Source organism: Condylura cristata, unplaced genomic scaffold (genome assembly GCF_000260355.1).
Source record: "Condylura cristata isolate star-nosed mole 26May11 unplaced genomic scaffold, ConCri1.0 scaffold00006, whole genome shotgun sequence".
Taxonomy (NCBI): Eukaryota; Metazoa; Chordata; class Mammalia; order Eulipotyphla; family Talpidae; genus Condylura; species Condylura cristata.
This window is the reverse complement of record NW_004567107.1, coordinates 8,184,725-8,199,917: the sequence shown is the minus strand read 5'-3', so window position 1 is coordinate 8,199,917 and position 15,193 is coordinate 8,184,725. Positions and strand designations below refer to the sequence as shown.

The following is a 15,193-nucleotide window of genomic DNA, read 5'->3' as shown; positions in this document are numbered from 1 at the left end:
CAACTTACACCCACACACAAATTGTATATACAAATGTTTATAGCAGCTTTATTTGCAATATCCAAAAGATTCAAACAACCCAATTGCTCTTCAATGGTTGAATGTTTAAACAAAATGTGGTATACCCTTACCATGGTGTATTACTCAGCAATAAAAAGGAATAAACTCTTAATACATGCAGCAATATGGATGGATCTCAAGGGAATTAAGCTGAGTGAGAAAAAGCCAATCTCAAAAGGTTACATTCTGTAATATTTCACCTATATAACATTCTCAAAGCAACAAAATCATAGAGATGTGTAACAGATCAGAGGTTGCCAGGGCTTAGGGCTGGAAATAGGGATATGGGAGGGGCATGGATGTGAATACACAGAGGTAGCATGAGGGATTTCTGAGGTGATGGGACGATTCTGAATTATCTTTTAGTTCTGTTACTTGATAGTAGTGGTGGTTCCACAAATCTACATGTGATAAAATTGCATATAACTACAGAGGAGGATGCATGCAAATGAGTACGCATGAAGTCTATGAAATCTCAAGGTCTGTAGATTACTATGTCAGTTTGTTGGTTTTGATATTATACTAGATTTACACAAGACATTACCATTGGGAAAACTGAGTGAAAGGCACGTGGGTCCTCTCTATTACTTTTACAGCTTCCTGTGAATCTAAGTATTTTAGAATTTGAAGTTAAAAATAGGATTCAGTTGAACTCATCCAGTCTCTTGGGTTAAAACATCTATTTTAAATAACACTCTACCATCCATTACTCTCGATCCAATTCTCACTTAAGTTGATTTCTGAGTAAAGCCTGAAAGAGAACATCTTGTTGTGAAGGTATCTGGACGTGAGGGAAGGCTTCCATACTTTCCAAGAACGTCAAGCGTGAAGGCCTTACTATGGGAGCATGACAGGCGTATGAAGCCACTGTGGCTGGATAATAGCTAAGTATCAGAGAAGGCTGGTTTTCACTGTGTGAGACAGGAAGCACTTGGAGAATTCTGAGCACAGAGAACAATCAGATTTAACATATTAACAGGCTCCCTCTCGTTGCTGTGGTGAGAAGAGGCTGAAGGGAGCTAAGGGCAGAAGCAGGGAGTACAGGAGGCTATCACAATTCAGATGAGAGGTGCGCACCTTGGTGAAAGAAATGGTTAATTCTGGGTATATCTGAAGGTAGAGCTGGACTAGGTATGGACAGTAGTTGTCAAGGGGGAAGTAACTGAAATGGGGAAGGCAGGATGTATAATTTGGGCAGAGGGAAGATACAGAAACTCAAGATCTGACCATGTTAAGTTTGAGATGTTTGAGACCTAAGGGATGATACCTACCTACACTGGCCATAGTACTGAAAATTACCATTTCCACCGGACACAATCTCATCATTTGGTTGAAAAATACTCATTTACTTATACTACTCCTCATAATATACTATTCCTCATAATGTACTACTCCTTTTACTTACAGCTTGTCTGTTCCCTCCAACGTATAATGAAGTCAGGGACCATGCTCCCATACCCTTAAGATCTGGTACACAGATACTGAAAAGTTCTAAAAAAAAACCCAAATATTTTTGGAATGCATCTCTGACAGCCATCCAGTTCCGTACACTTGAAGATGAATGGTACGGAATACACCTGGGCAGACAGGCTTGTTCTCACTCATGATGGCAGTGGATCCCAAACTTGTCTGCACATTGGAAGTACCTGGGGGTTTCAAAAGTGCTAGTGTTTTAAGGTTTTTAAGGTTCCACTCCCAAAGCCCGGGATTTGAGATTTTTTAAAGATCCCTAGGTGGTTGAAACATATAGCTAAGTTTGGAACCATTATGGAGTTTTCATTTTAAAAAAATGTTATTCTTTGTTTAAATGGGTGATCACTTCAAAAGGTATTAACAGTAAAGGAAATAAAAATCTTCCTGAGATTTCGTCTGCTTCATTCAGTTTTCTTTTCCTGGATCAACAATCCACGTTAGTTTGTTTTTGTTTTTTTTTTTTTAAATTCCTGCTCTCTCTAGTCTCTCCAGGACTTACACAAGACTACACGCTTCACAAATATTGTTCTGTCCTTAAGCAATGACATCTGGAATCCAGTTAAACTTAATCTACTATAATGTGTAGAACACTGGCTCTCCAATAAATTCTGTCAGTTCTGCTTTTTCAAATCCATCTCTTTCCTACTCCCTGCTTGGCTATACTCTAGATACTTCTTACCTAAATTGTTAATCTGGTCTCATTTGCCAGGCTATTTTCAGCTTCTCCTACCATTATAGCCAAAATGCTCTAAAACCTTGACTCCTAAGTTTCTCTTATAGTCTCTTTAGTAAGGTATTTAGTGTCAGGTTCCTACCTACTACATCTGGCCATGTGACCACCTGGCAAATTCTAAGCTCTCTGCTCAATTTTCTATTCTCACCAAATAGTGACAATTAATGGTCCTAGATCATAATATACCTAAGTACTCAGAGCTGTGTCTGTAACCCATTAAGTGGTCTAAGAGTTACCTAAGCTATTGCTTAAACACTCTTTTCAATGACAGTTATGGCAACAATAGATTTCAGCTACCATCACTACCTGTGAGAAGCAAAACAAGGAGAAATTTAAGTTTTTAAGCTACCACTTTCTTGGTTAAGTGACTTTACATCTCGGATATAAAACAGGGATCATAATACCTACAATGAAGGACTCTAAAACACAAAGTAGGTTGTTGTGAAGACAGGGCAGGTTCTCGGAATGTTTTCTCCCCTTACTCCTACTTGGTAAAATGCAATTAAGTCTACAAAGTTCAGTCTCAGGTTGTTTCTCAAAGAAATATCTTCTCTGGCTCACCACCTCCACCCACTATCTCCCCTCCCCGCACCCATAATTTTTACTTTGAAACTTCTATATACAATAGAATATTTAGCTCAATGAACTGGTTATTCAGATTCATCTTTTTATTTTCCATACTTTGAACTGCTAAATAAAGGTGTGTACTTCACTGCCCGTTGGTCTTAACAGCCAGCACAGAGAGGGACTTAAACTATACTCACTGAGTGAATGAGTAAACAGCCAGCACAGAGAGGGACTTAAACTATACTGATTGAGTGAATGAGTAAAACTACACAAAGCTCTATGGAAATGGTGTCTTTATCCATCCAGAAAACAATATAATCTCGTAATTATTCTGATATTCACAAAAACTTTTCATATTTCTACAATACACTGCTTTATGTTGAAGTACATGTCCTGTTTTTTCCATTAGCCTATGAACTGCTAAAATTCTCTATGTCCTTATCTCCCGTATAGAAAGTATAGACTGAATGAAGTAACTGACCAAACTAAGGAATATATCTACTTCATTGGTCTACTTATTTATTTTGGTCCTGCCCAGTGATATATGCATAAGGCAGGTGACTATTTTAAATCTCAATTTAAGGAGTAACCTGGTTGCTTAGTTAATCAAAAAAAGAGGCAAAGAAATCAAGGTAACTAAAATGTACCATTAAACTTAACATTAACACTAAACAAACAACTCTTAAGGTGGACAAATAATTTTATTTTGTGCATGCAAATACATGTCAAGTACTGCAAACTTTTTCCATCAATTTTCTCTCAAACACTGAAAATCATGATGCTCTATTCTGTGAACAGCCAAAGCTAATTATCTCTTCACTTCAGTGCTACAGCAAAAACACACAGAATTTACTCTTTGCTATTCACTATCATCACAACCCTCATTGTTCCATCTCTGCCCCCTCCCCCCATATACAGGCCTCATAATAAGTCCTAGCCTTCCCCCATTTAATCCTATTCCTATAGCACAAAGGGAAACATTACAATTTGGAAATTCAAATTGAAATAAATGGAATAGAATTTATTCCCATATATAGTCCCCATTTCATTGTACAGAATTATTTTAAATTATAGTTTTAAATAGAAGCTGAGTATATGCCTTAAAAATGAGCATTAAATCCATCTTAGAGATGGTGCCTGCTTTTTACATGATGGGTGTACACCATCTTTAATTTCATTTACATTTCAATCGAACAATAGATTTGCAAAGAAAATGTCTAATACAGACGTAAAAATATTCACACTAGAGCTTCACAATCGGTTGTACAATTGACAAACAGGCCTCTTTTCCCAAACTTTCCAGCTAAGCAAATTTATAAAATGTAATCAATGCAACAAGAAAAACATTTCTCTTTCACTTCCAGGGAAAAGAATATGCAATAAACAGTATAAATGCAGACAGCAGTTGCTGCAAGCTAACCACGATACTCCCAAGTGGCTGTACAGTGGATATGTGCAGTACAAATAAAAGCCACATGTGTTGTATCACAACTACAGTATAATTGTTTGCCCAGCTAAGAGAATGCATGCACTTCCATGCCTTGGGTTATAAAATGAGGCCTAATTCTTGACAGATCAATGGGATATATGCAAATGACCTTGGCTTTTGGCAGTACTAAGTGCAGCCAGTGTCTGTGTTTCACTGGTTTAAGATATTTTTAAAATTCTATTTTAAAAAAGAAAAAACAAACTGCCAATTACTTACTTGGGGGTATAACTGCTCTTGGAGTAAAAATAAGATTCCACTCAAATGTGGGATGCTCTGATCAGGGGGGCCTTGACTCTTTGTATACCCTTGCCAGCAAAGGGATACAAAGAAACAGTTGGTATAAAGGAGTAACTAGCAAATATATTCAATTTATCCAGAAAATGGGATACTCCTTGAGCATTTTCATTTGTGTTCTGCTTGCAGAAGGGGTTCTTACATAGGAGGAGTTACAGTAAGTGATCCCATCAACACTCTTTACTCACTACAACACAGGAAACTCATCTGTAGTTGCAAGGCAACTTTTCCCTTTAATAATTTAGTTACCAATACAGGTGGACAGTCTGCTTAGAAACTGACTCACAGCAACTAGGGAAGAAATACTGAGATTCAAAGTTGATAAAGCATGCTAGATCATTACAAATCTCTGGTAAAAAGACAGTATGGACTTTAATACCTAAAATGCAAAGCAATCTAAATGGTCTTTAAAACAATATTCTCAAATGTTTAATGATCACATTTTAAATTCCTACGAATTGCTGTATACCAGGTAATTTTCTCAAGGCAGCATATAAAATTGGGATGTGCTTTTTATACTTAGTATCAACTTGAAATTAGAGTGAAAGTGACTAGGATCTATACAAATGGAAAATTTCAGTTCTAGTACAAGAGAAAGAAAATATCATTATTCACTATAAAGAAATGTTATTATTCTCTTATGAGAGGTAAAGAGCTACACTATAAAAATCAGTGCCACAGGCTCAATGAATACCTTAACTTGAAAATTACAATGCATAACTTTCAAGCACAACACTAGTTAATCAGATAGATGGCATTAAAAAAAAGCAAAGGCAACAGAATCTGCCTAGAGGAAATGTATGTAACTTTCTCATAATTTATAAAATGAAATGAGACCATAAAGAAAACTGCTGATGCTACATTCACAGTATCTGAATGAGGCGTGGACTGCAGAATGGGACTTAAGCTATTGAAAATAAACACAAAAAGTGGAGGAGAACCACACCTCCTACCATACACACACACAATTTTCCTACCTTTCAGGCCTCTGGCTACTTTTTCTTGATTAGACCAGAGGCAACAAATACAGTTAGTCACCAGCATTATAAATTTCCTCTTCTATTACTTTACATTCTTTGATTTCAAAACATTACATCACAACATGTTGATGAAAAGGTCAAATGACAGGAAATGCCCCCAATTTAAAAAGTCACATCCTTTTTCTGACTTGTAATTTTTCTGTATCACTTCAGTAGACACAACACCATTTTGAAGAAAGATCCAGATAAACTACTCTTTCTTCTAAAAATGCAGAGAAATAATATCTTTCTTCACATTAAACCCATCACGAGAAACAGATGGCCACCATATAAAGGATGGAATACAGAATAATCCCAACACAGAAACAATTTCTATGTTGTTAGTGAGAAAGAGTAAGTTTTTAAGAATGGAGAGTTACTATTTTATGGGATCACCTGCTGCAAGACAAGCATTATTTTAATATAAATGTTCGAAGACATAGCAATAGGTTGGAAGGTCTATACATACACTGATGCAAATGTAATTTCACTGGACAAGTAGGCAAACACCTAAGCAGTTTATCCCAACCCCCTCCAGCAGAGCACAACCAATTTCAAATTTTCAATTTTAAAATTAAAAAGATAAGGTTAAATACACAAGATCAATTTATGTAGTATATTGTTCACCCTCAGAACAGTGCTGAAGATGTTTTGCGCGGTTCTGTCGCACAGAGGGTTCTTTCCCTGAGGGCACATAAGGAGCTCTCAAACTGTTAATAGGTCTCTATTTTGTAACAAAATAGCAATTTTAAAATCTTAAAAAAAAATACATTACCTTCAACATGGAAGATCTCACTATTTAAATATTCATGAACAGACATATTGGTTTGCATATCCTTTTGGAAATACAAACAGCAAATAAAGTACATTGGAAGCATTTCAAATGTAATAAGCACATATTTATAGACAGGTTCTGATATAAATTATATAACAATCATGTTCCTGTAATATTCTAGGCTAATTTATAATGTCAGAAATAAGTTAATGTAACATGGTTTAAAACTCTTGTTCCTATTCACTTCAGGTTAGAGTGAAATAAATAAAATGTCTTTCTAGGGATAGGGAGCACTGGCCATGGCAAAAGGTACAGTACTAACCAAAGGAAACTAAGTCAAGGCTACTGTGTTGTTATGCTACAAACAAACACCTCCCTACATCTGAGTAGTAAATAAATGTGTAAGATCTTCCATACTGACACCAGAATATCAAAACTACCCCCTTTGTTTCTCAGGTATATTTACAACTTAATCAGTCACCTTATGAGCATGTTCATTAAGACAGGTATCAAACACCAGTATTTACTCATTCTGATCAAGAAATTTCAGGGAAATGTCAACCCTCCCACCCCTGGAAATGTGCACAAAACTTTTATCAAAATCTTATCTGATACAATGCTGTGGTTTTGTAAAACAACTAAATAGCTCAGACGACCAATAACATGATCCTGTTTAAGCATCTTGCTAGCAGGAGAAGCCCTTACATACAGTACACCTGGTGAAAGATCAGCTTGGCTTAAAATATTCCAGTACAATTTTCAGAGTAAACAACTTCACAGAAGTTAATTAAAAAAACAATAATAAAAGTCAAACTAATCTTAAAGAAAAAAGGGTGAGAGGGGGGAGGAGACAAACAAAAAACAAACTATAGGTGAGATCATCAAGAAGCCCAGTTTTTGTTTTCAAATGTTGACTGAAATTTAGGTTTCAATAAAATACCTCCCACAAATCTGGAGCTTGGCTGGTTGAACATACCACATGCTATCAGATGCCAAGTCAAAACACTTTTCAGTCACATTTAGCAGGGCGGAAATTATTCATGTTTTTAAGTATGAATAAAGGTTAGCCAATGTTATATTATTACATGGTTCATAGTCTTATCAACCTAACAGTCAGTCAAAAAAAAAAAAATTAAACCCCAACATGAAGTAACAATAAACAATATTTAACCAAGATAATGCAATGAACATCTAAATTAATATAGTTTAAATTAAAAAAAACAAAAACAAAAACAAAAACAGAAACCCAGCAATACCATCTTGTTAGTCAGTGCAAACGCTACATACAGGGTTTTCTCAAGAAAGCTGAAAGCACCTGATTCTTTTGCCAAGTCATCAGATTCAATAATGTACAGGCTTAAATCTGCATTTTAAAAAACTGCCATTACATTAGTGCATAATTTATCAAAATTGTAAAAACGATTCTGCATAACTTAGGAGAATTTAATATCTAGTACATCAGCTGAAAGACTTAGGCACTTGGTTATATATTTAATTACTTACTTCAACAAGTAGCCTGTGTATAAATATTAACAAAGCAGAAACTATTCTTGAAAAATGGAAAATTAAAAAAAAAAAAATTTAAATGCTACAGATAAAAGCACTGCACCACACTCCTACATATAATGCAGTAAAGAAAGCTAGTACATAACCCTGTAAAATTCTATGGTAAGAACATCTAACTCCACTCTTCAAAGTTAAAAAAAAAAAAAAGAAAAAGAAAACAACAACAAAGAAAAGAAAAAAAGTCCATGCAAAGTTCATGAAGAAGATAAATAAAGCAGTTGGAATGAGATGGAAATTTCTCTCAGTGAAACATAAAATAGAAATAAATAAGTTAATTAAGTCTACTTTCACTAGATGTATCATTGTAGGATCCTGCTAGTTTAATAACTGAGTTGTTAATTTTCTATAGAAGCCATTTAAAATAGGAAATGGCTCAGTTACTGCACCGGATTGCTACAAACTCATAAAAAGCTGCTTGAAGCTTAAGTTAAATGTCCAAATTCCACTCACTTCTGGAAAGTGAACATGTTACCCTAGTAAAGTAAATTTTCTTTTTTTTTTCATAATGCTAATGCAAGAGGGCTTGAAGTATCAAAGAGTCCACAGGAAATGGATGCCCCCAGTAATATCTTTTTTTTTAAAAAAAATATACATTATATAATATATATTATATATATAAAAAGCTAGTGTAAATGCCTCCATGGTATGGTCACAAATTTGAAAGATGAACCTCCTTTCAGCTGTTAACCATCTTCCCATTTGCAACAGGTTTTAAAAAGTCCTTTTTATCTTCGGACATAACATGAGTTTTCAGAATGAGGTTGCCAACACTGACAGATGTGGTGATGGGGAGGCAACTTGCATTGCTAATGGACATTGGGAGTGGCTGGCTAAAGCAAGAAGTTACCGGCATAATTGTTTTTTGCTCCTCCCTGAGAGAAAATAAATGACATTGAAAATTAGCTATAATTGAAAAATTTTAAGAGTAACTGTTCATGCTTAATAAACGTAACAAATTTTAAAAGTCCCTGGCAAAGCATGTCATTATCACTAATAAAAAAAATCACAGTTGAAAAGCCTCATTTTCCAAAAATTAAAACAAAACATTAAAACACTAGTTAAAAATCAATAACCTATAAAGTTCAAGATTAGCCCATATTTTTGGCAGTAGTTATACAAAATGGAAATATTAAAGTAAGAAAATCTTAACATGTTTTTTAGAAAAGGAGAGCCTATCATTAGGTTTTAGTTCTCCATTTTGGGTTCTAGAAGTTTGGCTATTAAATTGAGGAAGTATTATCCGATGCTGGAGCATAAAAATTAACTTTTAGTCCAGCAAAAAGCAAATTTCAGGTTATTCAAATAGAACACTGTGTTAGTCCTAATTTACTTCCTCTCATAAAAATCCAGGCTGCCAAATGATTGCCTAATTATATAAGGATTTATCCTTTTTAGGCTAAATCCAAGCATAAAGTTAACACTGTATCTGTTTCTCTTTAAATATTCATGCCCTATGCCCACTGGTCAGGAGTTTGCTGTCTAACACTCACAGAATCACATGGTCTTCACCTAAACTCTGTCTCTTCTGCTCCACTGGTTCCTTTTGGTGCTGCTGGGCTGGGTGCCCATTTTCCACTGCCGTTCCATTCAGCAACTGATCATTCTGAGAACTGATACCAAGTTGTATGTCCAGGATCTCCTAAGAAATTCAAACATTAATCTTCTGTATGGAAGTATTTTATGATTTAATTTTAATGGAATGAAGCCTTCTAACTATCCAACTGTAGTACTCACTTCAATTTGTTCAGCTTGCCCATCAGGTTCATCAGTGTCAAGTGCTGAAAGTTCTAGCTCAATGTCCCTGTCAGGCTTAGTATCAGCTGCATCTTCTGCATAATCACTCTGTAATTAAGAAAGACGCCAATTTTAAACCTGTGGCTATGCTTTTAAATGAAAATGGGCATCCTGGTGATCGATCTAAAGTTATTTAAGAAATCTTAAAACATTTTATTTCTATTCTTAAGTTTTAAAAGCAATCTTCCATTAGGAAAGGCACACTAAAATGCACTTAAGTAATGGCATAAACCACTGCATAGCAGAAACACATACACCTAGCAGGCAGCCCAGAACTGTTTCTTTACCTCTCCATTTCTCAGCTCAATTTCCTTGCTTAGAAGATTTAAGGAAAGATGCCGGCCTTCATCCAGGGAATTCCATTTCTGTTGCATGGCCAGAGCATTAGCCTCCCTCTGAAGAAGCATTGAGTTACTCTTTGCCTATAGGGAAAAAAAGTAAAGTTAGATTCCAACCGTCACTTTCAACTGCCATTCTACTTCTTAAAAATTCAAAGTTGAGTGAATACCTGCTGAAGTTCAATGCTCAAAAGGTCTCCAGTACTGGAATGCTTTCTATGACCAGATAAATCAGTAACAATGAATCTGTCCCTTTAAAGAAAAATACATTTACTGTAATAAAAGTCAATAAATGCACAACTAAAGCAGTTAATGACTACACACTTTATATGTTAGTGTATTATGTTAAATTTCTTACTGAAACTTTTGTATCAAGAAAATTTAATACATTTCATTAAAATTTTGTTCATTCCATCAGTAAGATTCTATCAAACTGGGGACATATAAGCAATTACCTACCTACTTTTTTCAGGGAAAAAATATATGATGTTTTAAAAATTATTAAATAATCATATTTTAGATTTACTAGTCTTGTCATTGCTATTCCATTTTTAATGAATTACTAAGCACATAATGAACACCTTTGGTCCTATCACTTGATACAAGAACTGGAAATTTCCTAAGAGTTTGTGACTACCTATTTGCCTTTATATTCTATCTCCTTCCTGACCCTCAAAGAAATCACAATCTTGAACTTTTAATTTATCACATACTTTAAAAATATACAGTAACACATTCACAAACATATGTGGATGCTAAAATAACAAAATAGGTTTTTTGAAGCAGATCAACCTTGAAAGTTTCAATCATCATTCCGAATGTAAAAGTAAAATTATCTCAAAAGCCAGTAAAACAGCTAAAATTTGCAATGCACATTTCATAAACCATTAGGAATAGAATTTGTTATCTGATATAACCTACAGAAAAATAGAAAATTAAAAGTAATACCGTTCAACATAGTGTGAAGATGTGGCCTCATTACCATATGAACTCCACCTTGAATCAACAGCATTGACATATGGGACATAATCTGTCAAAATGTAGGAAGAAAGAATTAGAAAAGTGAAGACGGATATAGAAGTAAATGCATACTTTTCAAAAAAGACCCACATTTTATCTAACTGACTATGCTAACCTGGCTTTCCCAGCCACTTCCGAGTTTATTACAGATGTTAAATGGAGGGGAAAGTTCTGTACTTCACAAAGTGAAGATTAAAAAATGCTAGAATACACCAGATGAGGTATGAGTTGGGTGGATTACCTGATACACTGATGGGCTTAGTTGCACTTCCTTGGGAAGCAGTGGCCTGAACAGGATCTGTGGTATGGTAACCTGTACGGGAAGATCGGGAAATTGCACCCCATTTTGAGATGATAGGTCCATCGCTAAAAGGAATTATTGGGTCTTCTTCTTTTGTCCTTCTCTGAGTTTCAAATAAATGCACTCTTCTTTTAACATCTCCACTGTCAAGGTCCTGCATAAACCAAAGAAAAACCAGTAAAAGGACTGTTGGCAATTACTTCAGCTAGTAATGTAGGTACATGCTATCAAGACATGTAATCCAGTTTTCTAGTAAACTTAACATTAGCTCTAGATTTCAATGACAATCCAGTATCTATTCTAAACCACTGAACTATGCTCAAATAAGTTAAACATTAAATGCAATTAACTTTGCTTATCTAAATACAACTGTGCTAACAGATGAGTTATATAGCAATAAGTCAAAGATGAAAACATTCAATTGTTCTAAAACTTTAATCAACATGCATGACATCCCCCCCAGATTCCCAAATCATACCATTAACACCGCATTTGAATTAGCAATTACATCTCTTGGCTCCGAATCAATGGCATTTATACAGGAGCCTATGGTGCCACAAGACCAAGGAGAGTAATGGGAAAGATGATCTTCTTCAAATTTTGTACCACTTACACTCTCAGAGAACTGATTTAAAACAAAACAAACAGAGCCATTAGTAAGAAACTTAAATTTACAAACTTATAATTAGGTAACTATTACAGTGTATACAGACTTCATAGTGAACAACTATGAAGTCAATAATATTAACATTTTGCTATTTGTATTTATATTTCTTATTAACAGGAAACAGAATGCGTTCACTTTTTATTTTACCCTTTAAGAGCAAACAAGTAACTCAAATGATACTATCAAGACCAATCAACAAATATTTATAGCATGCCTTTAAAATGATATGAATTGCCCCCCCTCCCAAAAAAATCCTGCACAAGCACATACATAGAGATAACTGTCCATAACCTAAAGTATTAGAGAATTGCTTTTTTAGAAAAGAATGTTACATGTAAGTAACTGATAGGCTGCACAGTATTAAATACAGAGTTAAAATATTTCAAAGGCAGGTCTGGAATTAGAAAGCACATACATTTTAAAAGGTCTGAAAGGATTACTGGACCAGAATGCTTAAGTTTCAAGAGTCATTAGCTTTAGTTTACTAAATAACAAATAAAGAAACTCAAAGACCATTATGGGAATTCTACTTATTTCAAGTCATTTTACTAGCTAATAACAGCAGATTTGAGTTATGAAAATATTTTCTAAAACAGAGTAGAAAAAAATATAAATTTCTATGAAACAGGTAACAACTCTACCGCTTTGTGGTAAGGAAGTTAGCTCCTCTGAAGAAGTCTAAGTTTGATGAGATAAATCTGGATCTAGTCTAAAAAAAAAATTTTTTTTTTGAAGATTTATTTACTTTTTTGTGCATGCAGAACTGGGATACAGGCCAGAGGTACAAGGGCAGTGAGAGGATTCACCAGAGACAGAGTGGGGAGCAGAACAGGCAGATCAACGAAGTACACTGCTGAGGGGAGCAGCGGGCGGGTCAGGAGAGGTCTGCCGCGCCATGTGGTCACCTCCAGGGTAGGCAGGGATCGAACTCAAGCGGAAGTGGCTTTCGATTCTCAGTGCTGCGCTTTAACCCACTGTGCCTCCAGGGAGGGCCCCTAAAAAATTTTTTAAGGGCCTCCTTGGTGGTGCAAGGGATTAAGACGAAGCACTACGAAGCTATCAGCAGCCACTGTATCACAAGTTCGATCCCCAGCCAGGGAGCTGATCCACATGGTGTAGCAGAACCTCTTCTGTTTTGCCCACTGCTCCCTTCAGCAGTGTATTTCAGTTCTACCTGTTCTGTTCCCCACTCTGTCTACACCCTAGCTCTTGTATGCGTAAATAACCTTTTTTTTTTAAAAAAAAAAAATAACAGAGCCACTGGCACTGGAGGATAAACCAGAGGAATTTCTATAAAGAATGGCTTGTTCTAAATACTGAAAATACCAGGGTACCATGAAATGATCCTTGTATAAACCTGTTTTTTAAATAAGGACAATAATTAAGTGATAATACCTGCTCCTTAAGGGTTTTGTGAGAATTAAATAACATGTAAGTGTTCAGTTCAGTACCTGGCACAAGTAGGTGCTCAATAAATGGTTGATATAAATGTTGTTATTAATAAAAACCATAAAAATAGTGAGAATTATACTGCTAGAAGATTTCCAATTCTTGGTGGGCAAAGGACTATGACATTTTAAGTTTCACAACACCTAGCGTTGTGCTTAACTGTTACTCAATGGTAACTGAACTAAACTCAACTGCATACCACAATACTGCAAAATATTCAACACAGCTAAGTCTGATTTGAATGAGTGTTCTGATGGCAACTGTTTGAGCTATCCCTGCAACATCAAGTGATTAAAGCCTTTCTTACATCAGAGCGAAAGTCTACACTGAATAGAGGAGAAGGTGGTGTTGGTGACTGTGTTGCCACAGGAAGAGTTGAAGAGACAAGAGGTGCTTTCTGAGTGTGGTACTGTGCCCACTGCTCTGGCTTTCTTCTCATCTGTTCCTCGCAACTGGTCTTCAAATGACCACAAGGTTCCTAAGGAGGGGATAAAAAGGAACACTCTTATTTATCTAGGGAGCAGTAAGTAAATTTAACTATGCTCTGTGGAAATCATATTAACAGTTCATTAGATTGTTGGTATAAAAAAAAAAGTAGTAGTACAACAGGGAAAACACCCTAGTCTATTTCCCACACTTAGCATGAAAGGATTACTATTTAAGTTATGTTAAAAGTGAAACCTGAGCATTCACTTTTCTGGTTTAAGAAAGTCATTGCATGTACTAATACTGTGGTGAGATGCAAACAGGCCCATCCTTGTATTTTGACTTCTTACCTTCTCAACAGTTTCTTATCCAAACATAACATTTAGTGAGCATTAATGTGTATCAGGAATAGTTCTAAGAGCTTTGTTTTCTTCTGATTTAATCCTCACAATAGCCTTATGAGGTAGGCACTACTATTATTTTCATCAAGCATGAAGAAACTGACCTAAGAAAGTAAGTGACTTCCACAAGTGACACAACCACTAAGTGAAGGAGCTAGGATAAATACCTGGGTGGTCGGACAACAGACAGGGGCTCCACCATGACTATCCCTCTACTATACCACCATTCCTAGCTCCATCATCACTTACCCTTGGTAAAGGCACAGTTGTCCTTGGCTCATTTGGTGGCTGACAAGTCACTGAATAATACCCATCTAATGAATTATATCTTTCCCGCAAAGACGTCTGGTAGACAGACGAGTGCATCACATCCATGGGAGGTAAAGAATTGCTTCTAATAATGTCATCTCGGTACATAGGTGGGCGCCAGATGCGCCTGCTATCGTACACAGGAGCATACATTCCAGAAGGTACTGGAGGAACTGGTCCATACGGCTGAGGAGGAGGAGGTTGGTAAGGAGAAGAATTCATTCGATCTCGAGGGGAAAATGTACTGTAGTGATCGGCATATGGCATGGAAGCAGGTGGGAGGGAGGACTCTGGAACATTATTGGACCTCACAAAGCGAGGAACACAGGGAGCCACACCAGCTGGTACTGTTGGAGGTGGCGGGTAATATCCTTGAAAATTGGAAAGAAGAATGTAAATTTAGAAAAATCCAACATTTTATAATGGATAAAGTCTAAAGTAAAAGTAGTCTTTAATGCAGAAAAACAAGCTTTGAACCTTACCTTAGTTACATGTGATTTACAAAAAAACTA

The 15,193-nt window shown here is 35.8% G+C and overlaps 1 protein-coding gene across 1 annotated transcript in view; it reads right to left on the bottom strand.

The window, feature by feature from the left end:
• Positions 1-3,515: 3,515 nt before the first annotated feature.
• RC3H2 (ring finger and CCCH-type domains 2) overlaps positions 3,516-15,193 on the bottom strand; it is a 45,520-nt gene continuing 33,842 nt past the window's right edge. The window contains exons 12-21 of the mRNA XM_012721470.1: positions 14,622-15,052; positions 13,853-14,023; positions 11,908-12,054; positions 11,370-11,583; positions 11,057-11,138; positions 10,279-10,360; positions 10,058-10,192; positions 9,711-9,818; positions 9,467-9,615; positions 3,516-8,848 (exon numbers count right to left, since the gene is read on the bottom strand). Of these exons, the coding sequence (XP_012576924.1) occupies positions 8,653-8,848; positions 9,467-9,615; positions 9,711-9,818; positions 10,058-10,192; positions 10,279-10,360; positions 11,057-11,138; positions 11,370-11,583; positions 11,908-12,054; positions 13,853-14,023; positions 14,622-15,052 (1,715 nt within the window). The 3' untranslated portion in view covers positions 3,516-8,652. The remainder of the gene's footprint in view (positions 8,849-9,466; positions 9,616-9,710; positions 9,819-10,057; positions 10,193-10,278; positions 10,361-11,056; positions 11,139-11,369; positions 11,584-11,907; positions 12,055-13,852; positions 14,024-14,621; positions 15,053-15,193) is intronic.